The 24323-nt window shown below is 46.9% G+C and overlaps 1 protein-coding gene across 1 annotated transcript in view; it reads right to left on the minus strand.

Annotated features, from left to right (window-relative positions):
- LOC144762794 (CD109 antigen-like) overlaps nucleotides 1–24323 on the minus strand; it is a 771981-nt gene that overhangs the window by 418867 nt on the left and 328791 nt on the right. The window contains exons 14-15 of the mRNA XM_078648064.1: nucleotides 12109–12285; nucleotides 11346–11498 (exon numbers count right to left, since the gene is read on the minus strand). Of these exons, the coding sequence (XP_078504190.1) occupies nucleotides 11346–11498; nucleotides 12109–12285 (330 nt within the window). The remainder of the gene's footprint in view (nucleotides 1–11345; nucleotides 11499–12108; nucleotides 12286–24323) is intronic.

Here is a 24323-nt window from a genome sequence, read left to right on the forward strand (position 1 = left end):
TAACTACGTGGTAAGTAGCAAAAACTTAAGTGCATTTTTCTAAGTTGTATGTTACACACACACATATGTCCTTGGGACATGTGTGTGCGCAACACCAGTGTAAATTACCATTTCAGGGGTGCAACAGGGTGTCCTTTGGACACCCTGGCACCCTTGAAATTGCTTCCTTATTTGCGATTCGCTAATTGCTAATCGCAAATAAGGAATGACTCCCTATTCATTCCTATGGGCCTTTAGGCCCATAGGAATAAATGGGAAAGCCATTCCTTATTTGTGATTAGCAATTAGCAAATCGCAAATAAGGAAGCAGTAGAAATCGCTAAAAATATTGCGATTTCTACATGCATCCCGTTTTGCGAGTCTTTAATAGCGAATCCTTAAAATTTGCTATTAAGGACTCGCAAAACATGACTTTGATGAATCTGGGGGTTTGTTCCTTAACTCATCCAGCAAAAACAAGTCGGCCCTAATCCTCTGTAATAAAACTATAACAAATGATGGTACTCTGACCCCCCAAGCCACAAAAGTGGGTGTCTGCATGAACAAATCACCCACCTTCTCAATTACATTTAGTACGCAAAAATGTAAAAGGGCCTCTAAAAGTTTAATCCCTCTGCTATCAGCATCCTGGGCATACAAATGGTTGTCCCCCATTGCAAATGGAGCTTGTGATGTGGTATTTGTTCCGATCTTGGCCTTAAAATCTCCTCCTACTATGGCATGAAATTCAATGAAGTGGCGAGGCTCTGTTTTAAGGTAGACGAGACAGAAAATAGGGAATCAAAATTATTGCAAAATTTGAAAAAGAAAAAAATTATATCCCACTGATGGTTGCAAAGAACTTGAACAGTTTTATACAACTTTGAAATATGAATCATAGTCATCAACCCCTCCCCTCCATGCTCTATGGCATGGAACAGCAATACCAGGGATAGAAGAACTCTAGTAACTATCTCAAGTGATGTTTTCCAAAGGCCAAGTCCCTTGCATCATCACTATCAAAATTAGAAATATATTCAAACCAATCCAGGTCAGCTTAGACTGATAGCCTGCAACATTTCAACACACAAGATGGAACAAAGAGTCTACCCTGTTATAAGTATCTAAAGGTAGAGATCTCACAGCACCAGTATCTGAGGTAGCCTGGGTCTCACAGTACTCCAATGAGTGACAAGGAAGTTATAGTCAATCAATGCCTCTAAGGCTGAATGGGCGGTGAACCTGTTGCTTGTCAGATGAAATGGACGGCAATTAGTTGTCTTGGCACTAAGCAGGAATCATTGGGGTGGAGGCTCCGTCCTAGGCTGCTACTGTTTGTAGAAGAACCATAGTGGTGCTAAATTAATACCATAGGTCATCTGTCTTTGTCGGTTATTGGAAAAGATCAAACGACAAGCTAGCCCAGAGTAATGACAATTGATTACAACACAATCTCACCTCTGCTGCTTGGTTGAAGAGCCAATCCATCCAATTGTTGTAAGATATAGGATGAGATATATTTTGTGGGATTAAAGTCAGAGTTTTGGATTAACCAAAGGCAAACCTTATTCTTCAGTTGAGAAGTAGATTCCTCAGCGGATGGCGGCAAAAGTGGCACATTTGTTAGAACAGCAACATATGGACAGCATTCAGGGGGAAGGTTTAGCATGAATGATTCACCTTATACAATACCGTGCCTGGCCCGTCTTTGTTCATACCAGTCAATAATACTTCTTGTTTCCCATTTCGATTGACTCTCCCAGCTTGAGACACCATTGTATAATTGGGAACAGCCTCACAAGATACAAAAGTTGTAGAACTAATGGAATGAGGGGGCAAAACCTGCCTCATCCCTGTGTGGGAAGCTGCATCATTGACTGTATCAATAAATGGTGCGGTTAACACAGTACTAGGCAGCCCAGCCTCAGCCTTATGCAGACTGATAAACTATGAAACATTTGGCTCCAAAGATCTCAGCCTTTCCATCAGAGGAGCCATACTTGCCTCAATAATCATGTTAAATTGCTATAAAAGATGGACTGAAATGGATTTAATACTGTCATTGGAGGTAATCCCTAGGGCCTCAATATACACCTGGCTGAGGGGGTCATAACTGGGGCGCTTTATGACTTCCTTGTTTATAATGCAGGCCTGTTTGGACTGTTGTTTCCTCTTAGTTGGTGCTCTTCCATCACTCAATGGTGAGGTAATCGAACCATTTAAATCTCCCCTCGTCGACAAACACGCTAGGTCCTCCAAATAAATCCAAGGACCACCCAGAAAGCCAAGGGTACCCCAGGTGAGTGGGTAGCTTGGGGGAGTAAAGCAGGGGTGGCCTGACAGTCACAGAGCTCAAGGTATAAATGTTTTTTCTGCGAAGTCCACCTCCTTAGTGACCACCCCTACCGATCTGGACAAGAAAAGGGTCCATCAACCACCAATATCTTCCTCTTTCACCTCTTAGTTCACAAATAAAATCCAAGGTCTTGCTATGTAAGAACCCACCAGGCTAACAATCTTTAGAAAAAGGATTGATTTTACGGCTATCGTACAGTTAGGGCCATTCTTTTTTTTTTTTTATTCTTTTTATTAAATCATAAAACAAACATACATTCAAAAAATTAAATCTCAGGGGAGGCAAAACATTACAAGACTTGGTGCGGAAGATAGAAAATCAGGAGTATATGTACACATTGTAGCATCAGGGGTCTGTGTGGTCGGGCACATCCTCATCCAGGCTCGACTCGGGAGGGGCACAGATATCGCCGCTGTGACTGTTCCATGGTCCCCAAATCTTCCCCCACTTACGAGGGCACCCCCTGGCCACATATACAGACTTTTCACGCACCATACACCAGTCAAGATCCTCCGCACACTTGGTGACCCCTGGCGTCTGGCTAGCGCCCCAGAGCTGAGCAATGTTGAGCTTGGCAACCATATTCGCTAATGTTACCCATTGTTTCTGGGACTCATTCAAGTCAGACGGTTCCCACACATTCAGCACACAACACCGAGCATCAGATCATATGTCAGTTCCCAACGCCCGGTTCAGTTCCGCATAGATGGCCGCCCAAAATTCCTGCACTCGCTCACAATGCCACAATGTATGCATTAAGGTACCATCTTCCGCACATCCCCTCCGGCACACACCACTATCAGCCCGGCCCATATGGACCAGACGCGGCCCAGTAATGTATGACCTGTGCAGGATTTTCAACTGAACCAAGCCGCATCTGAATCGCCACCTCCTTAGGAGAGGCCACAGCTGCTACCCAGTCCTCGTCATCCAGTTCCAATCCATCCTCACAACACTGGGCCCTGATCTTTTGCAGTGGATCCTCCGAATGGTTCACCAATTTATGGTAAATCAGAGAGATCGTCCTTTCAGGAAGATGACCATCCAGCACTCGGTCCTCTAGAGGAGAAGCCTCCGGAAGAACTGTGCCCTTAGGGACATGTGAATCCAGGGAGTGCCGCACCTGTAGATACCGGAAATATTTGTTTTGGTACAGTTGGTACTGGGCCGCGAGTGACTCAAAAGTATGCATTGCACCTTTCTTCCAGACATCACCAATCTTCACTATGCCAATCAGATCCCACTTGTCAAAACCTTTCGACTTCCACATACTGCCCAATTTCTCCGAGTTCAATAAAGGAGTAGCCAGAGTAAGCCTACCCTCCCATCCCAAGCATTTAGTAGCAATATGCCAAACTCGGACCACATGGTCAGTGGGACCCGTCAGCAGGAATCTACCGGGCCTGGAGTATAGAGCCCTCTCCGGCGAACCACCCGGTGCCTGACCTCGATCCATTGCGTAACCGGGGTCGCCAGGAATGCCGTATATTATGTTATTCACAGCAGCTAGTTGAGAGGACCAATAATACTTGCGGATGTCTGGGAGTCCAATTCCCCCATCATACCAGGGAAGGGTCAGTTTACTATAAGCAATACGAGCGCTACCCCCCCCAGAGGAGCCGCCTCTGAAGGGATTCTATCTCTCTGAAATAAGCCGCCGGAACCAGGTCCATCGAGTTCTGTAATGCATACAAAAACCGAGGAGGTGCCATCATCTTGAACAAGACCGCCCTCCCTAACAGAGAGAGCGGAAGAGACCTCCAACGTTCCACATCTGCCCTGCACCTAGTCAATGGAGCGACCAAGTTCCTTTCATACCGCAGCCACGGATCTAGCGTCACGTAAGTGCCCAGGTATCGAAATCCCTCCGTTTCTAACCGCACAGGACAAGACTGCGGAATCACCGGAGGATCGCCAGCCACTACAAACATCACCGACTTATCCCAATTGATAACTAGACCGGAGTACCTACCAAAAATAGCTAAAACATCCAAAAAGACTCCGAACGACTCCCTAGGTCTAGTAAGGTAAAGCAAGACGTCATCTGCATAAAGCGAGATCTTGTCTTCCCACTCCAACGTCCAGCGCAACCTTCTAATCGACCTATCCCAATGCACCCACGCTGCCAATGGCTCCATCGCAAGTGCAAACAACAGGGGAGACAGCGGACATCCCTGTCTCGTCCCCCTCCCAAGCTGAAAGTCACGGGACTTAGTTAGGGCCATTCTTAGGCAAAGAAAAAATAAAAAAACAAATGCCACTCACCCAGGTAAATCTCATAAACTTGGGCCAAGAGAAGTGGACCAACCTCTTCCGGCTGATGGACGTCAAAGACAGGCCCATTCTTGGCCTGGTCGTATCCCACGTGCATACCACACCCATGGGACTCACATCTATTAAGAGCGCATCGGTAATGCTGGAGCCCCTCCTACTTGGCTTGTAAGTGACTTCTGGAGGTAAACGTTGTTTACCATGCATGCAACCTAACGAGTGCTATTACAACGCAGTAATTACAACGACCACTTTGTTACAACGCATGCCATTACAACGCAAGTCGGAACAACGATTTGCAGTAGGGGTCAGAACGTGTTGGCTTTAACACTCAACACCTTCCCTACTGTTGCACAGACTGGAGTTGGAATAGTACAGCAGGTCCTTGTTCCAACTTGCGTTGTAATGGCATGCGAGGTAACAAAGCGATCGTTATAATGACAGTGATGTAATGGCATGCATTAAAAAAGCATGCAATGTAATGTGGCATATTAAATCTTGGGGTTGCAGTCCCCCACCGCAGCCCAGCAACATGAGAGTGCATCCCAATATATGTGAAATATCATTCACAAAATGGTTATAACTGCAGCAGCAACCCTAGAAGAGCAAATGGCAATTCAGTCAAGTCTTTCAGTTTTCGAAAGGTGTATTTCCATAATAGAAATGCTCAAAGGACTGCTGAAAGCAGCAGGTAGCAGAATTAGATTTTGCTTGTATCACAGTAATAGGAGAGGTTTGTGTTCTCTGTATTGTATTGTATTGGGCATTTTTGAAAAGCACAGCCAGAACACCAGTGTTCTTAAGTTCTTACAGAAGAAATTTAAATAAATGCAAATTAAAACTGAAATTCATGTTTAAATATAAACCTAACGTGTTTCTTGCTTTCTTTCTTTCCTTAATAAAGAATTTTGGGAATTTTAACTCATTTATTTATTTCCTATAATGTTGGTTTAGGTATTGTCCCTCCTCACAAGACGCCTACTTTTACTTCCATGTGCCACATTTTTAGGTTAAGCCTACCAGACTGTGCAGCTGTCTAGTAGCAAAAGATATATTGTAGACTTACTAAGAACTTCATTTATCTGCTTCTTATTTAATGTCTTGTCTTGTCCATCTTGTGTCTGTCATTCTCAGAAGGCAGTCCAAATTTACTTGGGTCCTTCTATTACTCACTTTTGGGGAACTACTTTTTGTCTTTTGACTTAAGCACTTAATGACAGCACAGGATTTTGGAAGCTGTCTCCCTAGTGTGCTTTTACCCCTCCACCTGCCTTCCATGTTACTCTCCATGGCTCATGTGCTTCTCTCCCAGCCCCCTCCGTGGCGTACTGCTCTTTTGTGTTTCTCCCGTGTTGCTTTCTCACTGTGTGCTTCTCCCCCATATTGCTCTCTCTCGTCCATTTGCCTTTCTTCCTCCGCAATCACTTTGCACTCTTCCCTGTTTGACCCGCGTCATCTGTGTTGCTCCCCACACCCACGTCATCTGTGTTGCTTCACTGCACCCAGATCCCCTATGTCACTTGCGCCCCAAAGTTCCCTGTCTTGCTTCTGCTCCCTGTTCTGTTTCCCCCACCCGATTAAAAACAAATTTTGTATTTTTTGGTCCAACTCCGATCAGTAAATACATTTAAAAAGAAAGATCCCGCCTCATTTTGTAAACAGGTGCACGCATGCTGCAGGCTCCTCTAAAATGACACAGGCAGCTGTGTCATAGGCTTTTTAAAAATTCTTCTGTAGCATACTGCACAACCTCGCTAAAAAACACTTGCAAAGCCAATAGGTCCTAAAGGCGATACCTATTTGCTTTGCGACCTTTATTAGAGCTCAGTCTTGGCTCACATCAAAACTGATACCTTTCTGCTTCAACCTGTGAATGTCTCTTCCTAGAGGTTATCATTAAACAAATGTACAATAAGCAGTGAAATAAATCCACAGGATATGGGGGCATATGTAAGAAGCTGTTTTGGTATGTACTCCAAGTACATGATATTTTGCGATTTCCTGTCAAAATGCATTTTTTATGAAAATTCAAAGTGCCATGGGCATGTATGTGCGCCACATGTACTTACATGCACATTCCAGGGGTTGCAACAGGTGTCCTTTGGAGACCCTGGCACCCTTGGAATCGCGATTCTCAAATTGCGATTTTCTTATAGAAAATCGCAACTTAAGAATGTATCCCCATTCATTCCTATGGGCCTCTTGGCCCACAGGAATGAATGGGACACTCTTTCTTAATTGCGATTCGTAATTTGCAAATCGCAATCAAGGAATTTTAGAGATTTGCAAAAAATTGCGATTTATTACTGTTAGACCTGGCATCATTGGCATGAGTCTCTCCTCTATTTTTTCTGTTTGCCTCCTCTGTTTACAATGTTTTTGCTGGTATATTGCTTTGGGCACTGTGCCACTGCTGATCAGTGCCACAGTGCAAGTGCTCCCTATGTGAAATTACTGTATTGATTGAATTCCATGTTTGGCTTATTTGGTTTACTGTCAGTCCCTAGTAGAGTGCACCAGGAGTGCCAGGGCTTGTAAATACAAATGCTGCTAGTGGGCTTGCAGCACGTGTTGTGCCACCCACAGAAGCGGCCTGGTAAAATATGTCTAAAGGTCTGCCATTACTAGACCTACATGCAGTCTGGTACGGTCACGCAGACTGCGCAAGTACACCTACTTGCCAGTCCCTAAACCTTCCCTTAACTTCATGTTAGTCACCCCTATGGTAGGCCCAAGGGCAGGGTGCATTGTAAGCCTAAGGTAGGACAAGCCTGACAAGGTTGGCATGTCCTAATAGTGAACTACAGCCATTTTCGTTTTTCACTATTGTAAGGTTACCTGCTCTCCATCAGTTAGAATGGGCTGCCCGGGTTATTAATGCTATAATCCTAGCGGGCTCGGGGAGTTTGGTATCCCTGAACTCAGGGTTTAATAACGCATCCGTTTGGGTGGATGGTTTTTGGACTCTGTGTTTGAAAATAGCACTTTTAGAAAGTGGCTATTTTCTTGTCTGACTGTCTACTGGTCTCTGCTGGTTTGGTGTGCGTGTGACAGGAGCTGGGTGGCTCCAGAGGTCTGAATGAGTCAGAGTGGGGCATTTGCATTGAGAGTAGGGGAAGAGTAGCTCCTGCTAGCCTGCCCTGCCGGACACAATGCTGGCTCCACCTCCTGCCAGGCGACTGATGGCTCTGCCCCTGCCAGTGACAATGCTGGCTCCACTTCCTACTGGGCGGCTGAAGACTCTGCCCTGCACAGTGAATAGGCCAGGTGCCTCGGCCTGGCAACACCCACAACAAACGCAGGATGGGGGGAAATTCCCCTGCATGGACAAAGGGATCAAAGCCAAAAAGGGGTATAAGAGAAGGACCCCTGAACCAAGAATTTAGATCACTTCTGACAAGGAAACCTGAACCAAGGACAAGAAGCCTGCTGATCCAAGGACTTGCCTACCCCTTCTGCCAGTGTGCTGTTTGTTGGGGGAATCCTGCAGTTGCTTCTTTATTTTTGCCAAGGAACCAGGAGAGAGGAACTGTGTGTGTACTCTCAAGCTTTGCTAAAGAAAATCTCCAAGGGCTGGAAGAGTGCCAGCCTCCTGTTGAAGTCACAGGGCCAAAGGACTTCATTTATTTGCTGAAAGTGCTTGTTGCTGGAACCTGAAAATCCAGCACCTCTGAAGAATCCAGCAATCTCGACGCCGACGGACTCCGCCGAATCCAGCTCGGCATCATGAGTGCAGCTCCCGTGTCCCGCACCTTCGACGCCGGCCGCTGGGCCCGATCGACGCCAGTAGCGACGCCAGTGAGTAGCGAGTGCGGCTCCAGCTCCAAGTGACCCTGTGTCGACGCCACCGCTGATCGTATCGACACCGAGCCCTCTCGACGCCGTGAGCGCTGCTCACTCTTGCAACATCATCATAGACGACGACGACGCCGTATCCTGCTTCACCTCGTGAGCGCTGCTCCTGCCTGACATCTGTCGACGCCGCTGCAGATCGCCCCGACTCCGAGGCCCGATCGACGCCGAAGACGCGACGCCGGACATCTCGACGCCGCTGATCATCATGTGCTTTGCTTTTCCAAGGTACTGTGTTGTGGGGGTCTGTGCGACTCTGGGATCGACGTAGCGCTCCTCGCGGTCGACGCCGAACCTTTGGATTAACTTTGCCTCAACGTCGTGTGACTCCCGTGTGGGTTACATTGTTGCCAAGAACTGTGTTTTAAAGAAGAAGAGTTGCTTTTGTCACTAAAGACTTTGTGCTAAGAAGAAACTACGCTTGAACTATTATTTTTCCTTCCAAGAGTATTTATTAAGATTGTGGTATATTTTTGTCGTTATTTGGTCTTGTGCTAAGCCTTATATAAACATCCTTATTTTTATAATACTACTGTGTCGTGTCCTTTTGTAGTGTATTCACTTTATTACTGTATGTGGTCATAAATGCTTAACGCACTGTCTCTGAGATAAGCCTGTCTGCTTTGCCAAGCTACCAAGGGGGTGAGCAGGGGTTATCTAAGTGTGTGATCCCCTTGCCCTGACTAGAAAAGGTGTGTCCCTATTTGTCAGAAGTGTATACCTCTGCCAACTAGAGACAGCCGCTTCTAACAATTACATACATTCCATTTTGCAATTCTCAAACAGTGATTCCTTAAAAATCGCTATTTGACAATCGCAAAATGTAAATTACATACATATGCCCCATAGTAATTTAGAATTTTGCAGGTTAAAATTATATTACAGACTGCTCTGTTTTCACTGAAAATTAATGCTGCAAGTTAAAATAACACACACTTTTCCATCTATTTGTTTATGTTATTGTACTGCTTGGCAAAAAAATCATGCACCTTCAGTTTGTGTGACATTTTGTCACAAGTTCCATTTCCAGGAACAGGTATATTTTTCAGGATGATTTATGCAGAATAAGAGTGTTGCTGAAGAAAATGTGAACTACTGGCAAAACTGATCAAGAATATGAAAACAGTAGCAGCATAATGAAATGAAGAACCATGACCACATCACAAATTCACTGGCTGATTTTAACCTCTTTAGTGCGGGTTTTGGCTAATGGCCAATGGCCAACATTCCCACTCCCTCCGCAGTGCGCCTGCCGGCCACTGGCAGACACTGGGAAGAGTTTAAAAGGATCCTCTGGTGCAAGCACAGGAGTATTCCCTTTTTTGTTTCCTAAAGGATGGGGCAGCATGGTTTTACGTCAGCCCCTGACTCCCTCCTGCCCATTTGTGATGTGTCCATGTTGTGTTTTGGCCAGTTTCCTGTCGTGGGCACTGGGCCAACCCACACAAGTGAGGGACCAATGTTATCATAAGACTTGTGGGAGCATAGAATAGACTACTAGAACATTTGTTATTAAATATTGGATTTCGTTGCATTTGTGCCTTTAAAAAAATGTAAGCCAGTGTATAAGAAAGATGTTATGAAAAATACACTCTAAATAATGTGCTGGTATGTGTACTCATAAATTCAGAGATGCACAAATAACCACTGCTTATATTTTCACAAAGTGGAAGCAGGTGGAGAGCAAAAAAAAATTGAAAATTGGGCTACCTCTTTGAAAAATGCAGGAACTGTGGTAAAAAAAAAATAGGTTTTATTCAGCTGTGCATGTTTGTGAAAGCTGGGAAGATGATTCGTTGATGCCATTTCTGTGAAAAAAGAGAAATTTTTATCCAGAGCACATTTTTCCTATTTTTCCACAAAAACTGAAAATGTTGCTATATTTTGTCTATTTGATGGTCCCCTACTGGAGATTCCGCAAATCGGGGGCACCTTTAGAATGCCCAGGATATTGGAAAAAAAGGATGCAAATTTGGCGTGGGTACCGAAAGTGGAAATAAATTTATGAAGCACAAGCTATCCCCAAAACCCTAAAAAAGGCCTCAGCAAGGGGGGAGTTTTAATTGATGGCCAGCAGTTAAGGGGTTACATCTAAAACTCTTTGATCCTCATCTGCATTCAAATGTGGGTGATAGTAGCTTCTGGGCAATGTTGCTCCATTTTCTTCCCACTAAATCAATATTACACAGGCACTGTTGAAATCGAAGACTACAGTATTGGTGCTTATTATATTCATCAAATTTAGCAGATGATTATGTCCTTACGTTTCTTGTTTTTTAAAGGAGGTTCGTCCAGGGGTGGTTGGCACTGCTTGCGGGTGGGGAGGCTGGCGCGCAGGGAGAGAGAAGAGGCAGTGCAGACTGCATTAAACAAAAAAAAGTATGATAACTATTACCTTGCCGCCGGGTCCCACGTCTTCTCTCCTGCTCGCAAGTGTCCAACTCCAGGTCGGAACAGGAAGCAGGCAGCCAGGCTCCAACCTTTAACCCAATCACAACGCTGCAATGCAGCGTTATGGTTGGTCTGAGCACTGTGACACGGGGCTCAGCCAGGGGCTGAAGGGGTGGACATGTTCTCCATGCAGGCTGTAATGCAGCCTGCATGGAGAACTGGAAAGTGTGCGTGACTGTTTTGGGCAGCCCGAGTGGGCCGACCAAACAGTCCTTGCACACAGGAGTGTTCTACCACTCCTCCACTGCAGCACGGCCCGCCCCCTCACACACTGCTGTAGCAAGAGGACAATATAAAATGATTATAAGATTCCGTTATCATTTTATTTTTTATTTTCTTTTGCTGCTTTCTGGCAGTGGGGCGATGCTCCTCAACCTTAGCGGAGGAGTCGCTACTGGGTTTGTCTACAAAGAATAAAAGAGATAGCTCAACTTACATTACTTGCTGTTATGTCATTCTGGTCTCCCAGGAGTTTCACACTTTTGTCGGCCACCGTCAGTCCAATTAAAGAGTTTGGTTCTGATGCAATCATGTGAAGAGAAACTTTTTCAGAAGGTCTTGCTACAGCTTTACTCCAAGATAACGAAACCTGAGAATGGAAAGATTACGTTAAAAGGATGCCTACAATGTTTCAAATTAAATCACAGCTTCTAGCAGGTTTCTGAATTACATGTATTAACTGATTTGGACAACTCATGAACCAATATTAATTTGCCATTATCAAAATGTACTTTGAATTCAGTATTCAAATGTTAAAAATTCTGAATTTATGCATGTAACTTCATTAAATATACACAAATCATTTATACGAGACATGTACATAGTTAGAAGACGACACCCTAGAGCAAAGATGGCAAAATGCTTTCATAGAACAGTTGTGGAGGTGATTGTTGATGAATGGGTCTAAAGTATCACAACACATCAAACATAATTTCAAAGGCACATAGATTTTTAAATATTTCCTTACAAATAATTACAATTTCAGAACTATGTAGAGGAAGCAAGTTGCATTTAGTTCTGTGCCAAGGTCCAAGCTTAGAACGATGCTTCCCGGGTACTACGTTAGCAAATTTGCCACTTATTATGGAGACTTGGAGATTACCTTATCTCTGCAAATGCATCCTTTTAAATGGAGTATAACATTGAACATGAAAAATGTCACAACTAAAAATTATAGAAAGAGTTTATAAAAATAACACCTTGTTTTCAAAGACAGGTTTGATGGGTAAAGACAGAACATCATTAATAACTTCTCCATCATCTTGAATGTAGTAGACAATGAGCAAAGCCACAGGTGTCCATGAAGATTCAGGAGTCAATGTAAAGGCAGAAGAATTATTCTTGCCAACAGCTACAATCTGACCTCTAGATACAACCTGAAAACCAAAAATAGACATGCTTTAAAAAACCAAACTTACGTAGGGTCTAAAAACTATTATAATGAGAAAATAAAACAATTTTGATCAAACAGTCTTCCCGTTCCAAATAGTATGGTGCACCTACGGTCTGTATTTCCAAGGAAGCACAAGGTATCCCACAATCCCTGATATCTAATGGTTATCTAGTTATTTTCGATATCTAGTATATCAGGCGGGGAGTGAAATAACATCGAATGCAATTGGTAATCTTTTCAATGGGACTGACTGAAAAGTCTCAATTTATAAAAAATGGTCTTATGTTAAAAATGTGTTTTCTATAGATATAAATTGTTAGAGGCCCAAATTAGCTATTATACTCTGAGCCACTCGTGCAATTTAAAAAACTGTTTCATTAGGACAAAGAAGAAAAACACACCAACACACGGTTTGATAAAGACAACCTATGGTATGGAAGCGTTCAATAAGTTTTGTTAACGAAAGCATAGGAACCCGAACCATAGCTAACAATTTTCTATTTAAAGGTTTTTAAAAAACGGAATAAGAAGGAATACGTGTTCATCCTAATATAATAACCCAATAAAATTAAAGTAAAGTAAGGTAGATGACCTGCTAAAATGAAAATAAGACGACAATTTTCTGTCTATCTGATCACGTAACAAACTAGTACCCACACCTTTAACATAATGGACTTCGTGAAAATTGTTGATCTTAAAGTGCATTGTTTATTGATACATATATATGCGTGACATTTCTCATTTCAACTCTCATAGGAATATATGTGTCCTCTATTGAAAAATAAAAACGTTATGAAATTACACTAAACTTACAATGCAAGTAAAACTGTTCTGAAAAAAGTGCCTTTACTTGTTTGGTGTATATTTCTAAATAAGTAGTTTTTGAGAAATTAGTGTTACGAAAATGTGTTAGTGGGCTTGAAAGCGTGAGAAAGTTGCAGATATCTGGATCATTAGAGAAAAGTGAGTTGCAACTGTATTGTCATAAAGGGTTAATAAGACCAACCCCTGATCCTTGCGTATGGGGCCCCAAAGGGATATTTTAAAAAAGTACATTTTGACATGGGGTACACAGACCAGCAACAAGGCTCTAAGGTTCCTGAACCCTGCATTGGAGTATGGAAACCCAGCAGCAATGATTGTTTGACTCTTATTGGATCCCACATCAAGTTTGCAGAACTAGGTCACAAACCCTGAAGGTGGGTTAAACAATGGCCCATGATACCCCTAGGGTACACACATTGAACCCAGATTGGGAGCTGCGAACAAACTGCCCCCATGGGCCTACCTCAGAACCAAGAATGGAGATATTCATACTATGGACTTAGGTCACAAACAGAAAATGTAAATATATGCTGGCAGATGATGTAATGTAAGAAATGTCATCTTTAAAAGAGGAGATCGAGTGCTTGTCAAACAACACAGAAAAAAAAGTCTGATCCTCCTTATGAAGCTGAATCGTTTATCATCACTAATACGAAAGGACACAGGGTGACTGCTCAGAGTCCTGGGAAGTCCCTTACAAGAGACTTCTCTCACTTTCGACATGTAGCCATCACTCTCCAAACATGATTTCAATGTAGAGACTGGGTTCAGACAGACAGTTGATGACTCTGTATGTGCTAATGATTCCACCTCACCTGTGCAAATCACCAATACTTTGACTGCCAGGTCCCGGTTTCCAGTGACCTGATCAGGACGTGTGATTCAGGCACCATGACGATTAATTGAACAATTGTAATTGGCTGTATATCTATAATCATTTTTGTATTTATTCGTATATTTATTTGTGTATTTATTCTCCTATTTAGTTATTTATCTATTTTGAAAAGTTATAGCCTTTTGTTTAACAAACCTGGAAATGTAGTGTCTTGTAAATAAAGAAACCCAGGAACACTTTTGGTTTCCATTGTACACCGTAGGTCTGTGACACAAGCGTTGGAGGGATGAATTGAAGACAGGCTTCGGATGGGAAGTTCTGACTTGCATGCAGGCAGCAGAATAAAGACGTGTACAACTACTCTCCATGTGTGGTTTGGGTACTGGTGAGTACCGGGCCTGGCAGGACACTACAGCATGGGGCATCCTGGGCTTAATTAAGGCTCGGGAAGGAGGGCTGTGTGCAGCCTTTCCTTTTAATAAAAAGTACCCCCTGGGATGGGGTCCCTGGAGCCTGAAAAAGACCTGGGGAGAGGGCCTGCACACATTCCTCCCCTTTAGAAATTAAACCACCGAAGACCAAGGCCCTGGTCAACCCCAATGGGTGGGAGCCAACTTTTTAAAAAGAAAATAGGGCAGATAAAAAAAAAATGGTTACATTTTTGGCCTTAGACACCTCACCAGACCTAACAGGGTTTCATTACGATGCCCCCTATATGTTTTGTAGGTTTTTTTGACTGGAAAGATGAGGGAGTCCTCAAGTTGTAAAATGGCTGCCGCCACATCTTTGGTGATTTGGTTGCAGCCAATCAGATCAAATCTTTTGATCGGTTGCATCACGAACCCTTGGTAGCATGATGTACACACTTATTTTCTTAACCTTAAATTCTTAAAAATTACGAAAAAAATGTACACCAAATCAGTTTCCAGACCAAGAGCTAGGTTTTTGCCAAATGTGGTGTAATTCAGTTCCAAAAAATTGAGAGCTACCCAAAGAACCAGAAAGGACTGGGTGTAAATAATGACAAAAAAGGGGGTATTCCTTTCTGTGTTATTACTCTTTCAGTATGTGACCTCCAGGCCTACAAATTCAAAACATTTTCAATCATGCAGAAGTGACACTAATGATAATTTTCATACACCAGTAGTTTTGATAACAAAAGCTCTATTATTTATTAACACATTGAGTTCATTAAAAACATTATTTGTTTATGTAGCAATGCACATTCATATAACTGCTGCGAGACAATTGTATGCTTACAAACACTGTTGATCATGAGCATGTTCTATACACAGTAATTCCTAAATTAAACAAAACAATTTATACATAATATATTTCTTAATTACATATTACAAATCCATTTCACAAAAATAAAACATTATTTAAAAATCCTAAATCGACGCGTTTTGGTGCTTTGTTCTGTTACCACACCTTCTTCAGGACAGATCTTGAATGTTTAAAAACAATACATTTTTGATTTAGGTTATTTTGCCTTTTGCCAAAATATCTGGGGTTCTGGATATCGTGCCCTGCCAGGGATTTTGGTTGTTGGTTCCACTCTCCACTGATTATAACTTCGTGAGTGGCACTCTTTTTAAAACCGGGAAGATCGAAGTTCCTCGTGTCCTCATTAATGTTTGCGAGTTTCAATTGTCGCAGAATTTCATATGCCAGTAAAATTTGTGGTACTGTCCCCTTATCGGGAAGGAGAGGACGTGTCGGATGTTATACCAAGAAAAGACGTAAGGTGACCTGGGAAAAGATCTTTGAAAAAAAGCAACCAGGAACCTGAGAATGTTTTAATATATCCATAGGAAACAATCTAAGCTGTGATCACTGCATAAAGATAAGGGGAGAGTACAACGAATTTTACTGGCATATGAAATTCTGCGACAATTGAAACTCGCAAACATTAATGAGGACACGAGGAACTTCGATCTTCCCGGTTTTAAAAAGAGTGCCACTCACGAGGTTATAATCAGTGGAGAGTGGAACCAACAACCAAAATCCCTGGCAGGGCACGATATCCAGAACCCCAGATATTTTGGCAAAAGGCAAAATAACCTAAATCAAAAATGTATTGTTTTTAAACATTCAAGATCTGTCCTGAAGAAGGTGTGGTAACAGAACAAAGCACCGAAACGCGTCGACTTAGGATTTTTAAATAATGTTTTATTTTTGTGAAATGGATTTGTAATATGTAATTAAGAAATATATTATGTATAAATTGTTTTGTTTCATTTAGGAATTACTGTGTATAGAACATGCTCATGATCAACAGTGTTTGTAAGCATACAATTGTCTCGCAGCAGTTATATGAATGTGCATTGCTACATAAACAGATAATGTTTTTAATGAACTCAATGTGTTAATAAATAATAGAGCTTTTTTTATCAACACTACTGGTGTATGAAAATTATCATTAGTGTCACTTCTGCATGATTGAAAATGTTTTGAATTTGTAGGCCTGGAGGTCACATACTGAAAGAGTAATAACACAGAAAGGAATACCCCCTTTTTTGTCGTGTAATTCAGTTCCGCAGGTTTTCCTGTATCACAGTTCAATTTTACTATGAAAAGATACAATGGAAAAATGTGTTTTAGGGCCTCCCTTTTTCTCTTTCTGCGTCTCCCCTTTTTAGGTCTTGCTGAGCCAGCCCGCATGCGCTGTCCGGAGAGATATTCAGTAGCTGCTTTGGGAAGTGCTCCCAAAGCGGCGACCAGCTTGCTAGAACGTGCACAAGGACGCATGCTTGCGCGCGCATCCCTTGCGTGTTTTAGCGTGTCATCGCGATCACTTTCGCTTTCACCGCGATTGTGATCGCGATGCCTTTCATGGCCAATGCTTGTTATGCAAGGCTTCTTTTTGGCAGGATGTCTGTTTGCTGGTTCTGCATCAAGGCATGGGCCCTAGTGGAATTAATGAGATTCAAAGGGGAACTTTTTAGTAGCAACTCATATTAGGTAGCATTTGAATGAGTGACTTCCTAAATTCAGCCACCCTTGCCTTTCAGTTTTTGGTTTTTCACAGCTACTGCTGCTATTATGGAGGTCACTGGGACCGAGGATGCTTGTTATTTTTTTTTCAGTTTTATATATCGTAAAGTTGGCCCGAAGGTATTGGAGGACTTTACATGAGCACCAGTTACACTGCACAAGGTCTCAGATGAAGTGCTTTGCCCAGAATCAAAGTGCGGTGCGTTGCGCCGACGGCGAGCTCGAACCTGGTTCCCAGGTTTCAAAGTGGGCAGCTCTGGCTGTTAAGCCACCCTCTCTCCCGTATGGTGCGCGCTCTTCTCTCTCCGTTTCATGGTTCTTGTGTGAGACATTTCTCGTGGCACTGTGTAACCTTCTGGGCTGTTTAAACTTCGCTCCGAGTAACGTCTTTCAGCCTGCTCAGAGTTGGCCATCTGACCCGTACTTTCTGTAATCAGAACCCTCTCTGTGCTACTTTTCTGTGACTTCAAAGCCCTGACAGGAACAGGAAGTTCAACTTGATAGGTGTCATCGCTGTGATAGAAGCTAATAAGAGTGGTTTAGCATACTTCAGCAAATAACTGTTCAGCATTCTCACAGGCTATAGTAGCATCTCGTTGCAGATCGATGGCATGAATTTTGTTTGAGGTGAACCGGTAGCCCAGCTGTCTTTGGCGGCACCTTCACCAGCCAATGTTGACAATGGGAAAGAGCCCAGATCGCGAAGGTTTTTTGTTGACTAAATGTTTCTTGCTCCTGTTTTTCCGGTAGTAAGGCACAGCTATCCATGGATATACGTTTTGTGAATCTGCCCGACTGTCAGCTGGGTTCAGACAGCGAATCTGTCATACAGATTTATTGCAAACAATTTACATACAGTGGGTTTTAGATCTGTTGCTCTCAGCCATTGACTTTCATCAACAGCCCTCTTTCAGGCAATTGGCCCTAAATGGACCGCATCATCAAACCCACTTGAGAACTGCTTGCCAAATAATTACTATTTTTGTCATTGGTGGGCCATTTCTTTTTCGTTCCCATGGGGACATTTAAGGAAGTTCCAGCAGTAATCGAAAGTTCACGCCGTGCTGGAACTTCTATGCATGCACACAGGAGGGCACATGTTGTGTCCCCCTGTGTGCATCCACAAGGTGTGAGGCACAAGGAAGGGGCCACTGCAGGCCCCCCTTTCTTTCCTCTCTGCAACGGATTTCATAGAGGAAAGACCTACATGAAATGAGTGGCAGAAATTAAAGTTGTAATATGCTTGGCGGGTCTGAGGCAGTCCCACCAAGCATATGTCTCTTGAGCATGGTGCAGCGGTTCCCTGGCGGAGTCGGTGGTCCCATGCTGGCACGACCACTAGGGTGGTAAAGTGGTACTCGTAAAACCACCATCGGCCCACCACCACGAGTCTGGCGGTCCTCGGACCGCCAGACACCTAATTAGACCCTAAGTGTTCTAACGCAAGGTTAACCTCCAATACATGTTTAACTTTCCAGACATTATTTTGTCCTCTCTCTGCCCTTCATTCTTGGAATATTGGCATATTCAATAGGTCTCGCTTTTGGGACCATATAAGTATTTAGTTATGCAGCACAATATCCTTGGTGCAACAACATCAACTGTTGCATGGCTAAACACTTATAAGGTCCCAAAGGCGAGACCTATTAGCTATGCCAATGCTTGTTCTCATTCCCCCTTGACGGATTATCCTGAAACTTTCCAGGAAGGAGTTAAGGTGGATGAACCTTTTTTTTAGAAAGTTTCAATAAAACTTCTCAAACAGCACCAAAGTATTTAGCAAACAAAACAAAACCTTTCCTATGGGAACATGGACCTTACTATACCTACCCAGTCGCAGTTGAGGTATACATAAAATGACATTATAGTTAGGTATGGTAATAATTGTCAACTTTAAATGAAAAAACTTTAGGAATTCACTGAAAAAACAAAGGTTAAAATGAAGTTATAATTAAGCCTTGTATTTATAAAAAAACACTCAAATTTATAGAAGAAAGAGGGGGCGTGGCCACGGAGCCGCCGAGCATGGATGCCTGAGCCCTGAGCTCCAGGCCGATCTCGGGGATTATCCTGTTTCAAGACCCCCCCCGGCGGCGCCGACACCCGGGCTCGACAGCTGTGAGCCACGGGTTGCCCTAGCGCCGAGCGAGACTGCGCTGTGTCCCGCAGCAGTGGAGGATCGCGCACTTTGGTGGGCTCCGCGAGAGCGCCTGCCGGCCATCTTGCCTGGGCCTGTGCGTGACGGCCGATCCCCGGCCTGGATTTATGAGGGCCGCCGGAGCGTCTCTGCCGTGGGAGGCTGGCGGGCGGTGCTGACGGGCGCCTGAGTCCTGAGTGCGGACGGCGACGCCCTGGGGCCCTGCGGACCGGACCTGAGATACCGGGCGCCGGCGGTGTGAACGCCTGGACACCGGCGCAGCTGAAGGTTTGGTGCGGCTGCTGGGGGCGGAGGTGCCCGACGATGGAGGACGGCGTGGCGGCCGCCTAGCGCCTTGATCCTTTGGCTCTGTTGGTGGAGCACCGCCGGCCTAGTGCCCGGGGGCACTGATCTGGAGGCGGGACTGTTGGGCTATGGCAGTGCATTGCAGGGACTAGTGGCCACAAAAGTTGGGGGGGCCCTGGGATCGCCTGGAGGAGCCCCCTGGTGTCCTACGGCGGCCGGCGGCGCCCCTGTCCCTGCGGACTCCTTGGGACGGCTGACTGGGGCCGAGGAGGGCCTGGGCTTGCACAGCGGACTGCCAGCGGGGACACTTTGGGCGCGGTGAAGGATACCTGACGGCCTTCGTTGTTGGTGGCAGGGGCCTGGGGCGAAGGGCGCCGCTTTGGAGTTAGTGAGGCCGGGACCTGGCTGTGCTGGCTGGTTGCCCACCCTTCTTTCCTCTCTCGTCACAGTGCTGGATCTTGTTGCCCGATAGGCCTTCTGGTGGGCTACTGCATTTGGCCTTGCTACGGTGGTCTTGCGGGGTTGGAGGCGCCGTGATCACCGGCTGGCCGCCATGGGGAAGCCACGTAAGGGAGCAGGCGCCGCGCAGCCGGACCAGGTGGAGGACTCGTCGGACCCCCTGGATCAGCAGCAAACAGCAGGTGATCGGACGGCGGGGTTACAGCAGCAACAGCTGGACCAGATCCTTCAGGCTATTGGAGACACGAGGGAGGCGCTGCGCCAGGACATCGCCCAGGTGTCTACGAGCCTTGGCCTTTTGAAGGCGGACCATGGAAAGCTTGCGGACCGGGTCAAGGCCACAGAATTGGTGATAGAGACGCTGGAACCAGCTCAGAAGGCGTCGGACGTTGCCCTGGAGGACCTAACCCGTAGGGTGCAGCAGTTGGAACGGAGGGCGGCCGACGCAGAAGGGCGCAACAGACGCAACAACATCCGCGTGGTGGGCTTGCCCGAAGATATCGAGGGGGACGATATGGTTGCGTACCTGGAGAACTGGCTGCGGGACGTGGTGGTCACTGAGGGCTTGACGCCCTTCTACACTTTGGAGAGGGCTCACAGGGTCCCGGCACGTCCCCTTGCTCCGGGCCGACCCCCGAGGCCGGTGATAGCCCGGCTGCTCCACTTCAGGGACCGGGACCTTATATTGCGGCAGGCCAGACTGGCTGGCCCCTACAAGGTGGACAACGCCTCTGTGTCGATCTTCCCAGACTACTCCCAGGAGGTCCAACGCAGCCGTTACTCCTTTATCGCTGTCAAGAGGGCTCTCCGCGATGAAAGGGTTCAATACTCTCTGTTGTTTCCCGCCCGCCTGAAGGTGCTAGTGGACGGAGTGGCGACGTTCTGTGATTCCCCGGACGACGCCTGGCAGTGGTTGGACCGATACAGAGCGGGCAAGGATGGCTCGGGTACCTGGACGGAGAGCGCTGAGGCCCGGCCGAGACCGCGCAGGAGCAGGCGCAATCGGAGGAGAGAGCAGGGCAGGAGGTCACCTTCGGCTTCTCACACTGCACAGGAGAGGAGAGATGCCCTGCAAGCGGTGTCGGACATTTCTGGAGTGGTGCCTCAAACTCAGGTGGCAGACTCGGGCTCGAGACAGGGCTCGGATGAGGCGGAACCAGGAGGATCAGATGAAGCCTCGGACAAGGACATGGGGGAGCGGCTTCGGGTCACGCCGCAAACGGCGGATGGCCTACTGGATGAGTGACTGCGAGCCACTGAGTAACTGACAGTAAGAGGATTGCGGGCTCGGTGGGGTGCACACACTGAGGGCTCCAGAGGCCCTGTGCTTTGGGCGCTTGGAGGGGCAAAAGTGCTCTGCATCATATGGGGAGTGGTGGGCCCTGGGCCTGGTTGCTGTGGGGTGGTGCTGCCGGGGGTGGGGTGGGGGTGGATTGTTCATAGCCGGGATCGGCACATCTGGTGGGATGGGTTTTGGCTGTCCGGCGGGCTGGTGAGTGGACACTTCCTCGACCTCCCGTACTTCGTGAGTCTCTGGTAATTACCAGAGTTTCCCCCGTAATCGGGGGTGGGGTTTGGATGGGTGACAACTGTTTGATGCCTGTTCTGGGGGTGGGTGGGTGGGGCGTTGGTTGGGGATGTTATGGGGCTGTTGAGTTTTTGGGCATTGTCAGTGTGCTGGTGAGACTGTGGGGGCCTGGACTACGATATGTGCTTATTGATGGCGGCTAGATTGGAACTGAAGTGTATTACCTGGAATGTGCGGGGGCTTAACTCCATGAGGAAGAGGTATAAAGTACAAGCATTTTTAGTCCGGAGGGGGGTTCAGGTGGCTTTCTTGCAGGAGACGCATTTAACTTTGGCGGAGGGTCAAGCGCTGCAGCGGCGTTGGAGAGGGCAACTCTTCTATACTACTTACTCTGCACATGCTAGGGGGGTACTCATTTGGGTGAGAGCGGGTGTCCCCTTTCAACCATTGATCACTAGAGTGGATCAGGACGGGAGGTTTGTGGCAGTGATGGGGAGGCTGGATGGCCGAGATGTGGCGTTATGTAGCGTGTATGCCCCCAACTTTGATCAGGCAGCGTTCTTCTCCGTCTTGTCGAGCCGACTATCGGATGTGCTCGTGGGTACGGTGTACATGAGTGGGGATTTTAACTCGGTGACGGATGTAGAGTTGGACCGTTCTCATCCACCGCTGGCTAGGTCGGTGGTGCGTAGAGTGGCCGCGGTCCGGAGGGATTGGCAGGACGGCTGGGGACTGCAGGACGCGTGGCGGACGTGCCATCCCACCGATAGGGATTATTCATTCTATTCGGTACCGCATGATTTACATGTGCGTCTTGATACGTTCCTCTGCTCGAGCGGAGCCCAGGAGCTTACGCATGATTGCGAGTACCTGGCGCGGACCATATCGGACCATAACCCTTGCCTGCTTACGGTCATCTGGACCAGGCAGCGGCAACCGGTTCCTTCGTGGCGGCTGGATCCGTTGACGCTGGAGGACCCAATCTTTCACGCTGACTTGCAGAACTGCATTGAGCGTTACTTCCTTGAGAACTCGGGGACAGCGTCCACTCGTGCAATTGAGTGGGACGCCTTCAAGGTGGTGGTGCGGGGCGTGTGCCTCTCGTCCACGTCGGGGGTTCGCCGGACGCTGTTAGCCGATATCGCGCGGGAGGAGAATGCACTGCGTCTAGCGGAGAGGAGCAGTCACGAAGCGGGTAGCAGTAAGGACGATGTGCTGGAGGCTCGGGAACGGATGGCTGCCCAGGTGGAGAGGCTCCGCTGTCATGACTACCGGGAATACATGGTCCGGGCGCATGCGGAACGGGATCGGGTCGGCACACTGCTGGCATGGCTGGCGACCCCTGATGCCAGGGGCACGCCGATCCTGTCGTTAGCTACATCGACCGGGGGCGTGGTCCATTCGCAGCTGGAGATTAACACTCAGTTCCGGGAGTATTATGCGGAACTCTATCGGAGTCGGATGGCGGCCTGCCCTGTGGAGCTGGGTGCCTTCCTTGAGGAGGCCCAGCTGCCACGGCTAGAACCAGAGCAGGGAACTTCGTTTGGGGCTGCTATTACACAGGGGGAGATTAGGGCGGCGATTAAACATATGGCCAGGAAGAAGACGCCGGGGGGGGATGGTCTCCCTGTGGCGTTTTATGCGGCGTATGTGGATTTGCTGGCGCCTCGCCTCCACCAGATGTATGGGGAGGCCTGGGAGCGGGGTAGGCTACCGACGTCGGCGCCGTCGGCGCGAGAGGCGATTGTCGTCCCGCTGTTGAAAAAGGGCGGCGTCCCTACGGCTAGAACGGCGTATCGACCATTGTCGATGCTCACTGTAGACTACAAGGTGTTGAGCAGGATATTAGCGACGAGGCTATCGGCTCATATGTGCTCGTTGGTTCACCTGGACCAGTCGGGCTTTATCCCCACCAGGAACACTTCGACGTGCATACGACGTCTGATAAGAATTATGGACGTAGACGGGGGGGTCCTGCGGGGGCGGCGGCGCTATCGGTAGACATTGAAAAGGCCTTCGACAGCGTGGAATGGCCTTATTTGTACTGCGTGCTCCTCCGGTTCGGGTTAGGTGAGGGCTTTGTCCGCTGGACGAGGCTACTCTATGAGTCGGCCACTGCTAGGGTCCGAACGGGCCGCTCAATATCGGCGGCATGCACGGTCGGACGGGCACCAGACAGGGTTGCTCCTTGTCCCCGCTCCTTTTCGCTTTGGCAATTGAGCCGTTGGCGGCTCGGGCCCGACAGGGTCGGTCCTTTGCCGGAGTATTATCCAGAGGCGACATGCATTATATCTCCCTGTATGCCGACGACATCTTGTTGTTCCTGGCGGATGTAGATGCGTCCGTGACGGGAGCACGAGCCTTGCTTCGAGAATTCGGGGACCTATCGGGCCTTCGGGTTAATTGGTCCAAGACCTGCCTCTTCCCCTTAACTGTCCGCTGTGTTCAACCGGCGGTGCTGGACGGTCTCAATGGGAACCGGATTGCCTGCAGTATCTCGGAGTTCATATATATCACACCCATTCGCTACTGTACGAGGGGAATGTGGGAAGGGCCATGAGAGGCATTAGAGGTAGCATGAAGTTTTGGCGTGTCCTCCTGTTATCTGTCGCGGGGCGGATAGCTTTGTTAAAAATGGTGGTCCTACCGAGACTACTCTATTTTTTCCGCACGTTGCCGGTGTGGATCCCATCCTCTTTCTTCCGCACTCTGAGATCCGTGGTGATCGGCTTTATTTGGGGTACTGGCAGGCGACGGGTAGCCCTGAATACTTTGCTCAGGTCCCGGGACGAGGGTGGTATGGCCGTGCCAGATTTTGAGTGGTATTACTTGGCTGCTCAACTTCAATGGCTCACGCAGGCGGTGGTGCGAGAATTCAGAGGACCGGACGGCCCGCAGGGTCGGTTTGTGCAGCGCCATGTTCTGTCCTTTATT

This window comes from Lissotriton helveticus, chromosome 6, assembly GCF_964261635.1.
Source record: "Lissotriton helveticus chromosome 6, aLisHel1.1, whole genome shotgun sequence".
Taxonomy (NCBI): Eukaryota; Metazoa; Chordata; class Amphibia; order Caudata; family Salamandridae; genus Lissotriton; species Lissotriton helveticus.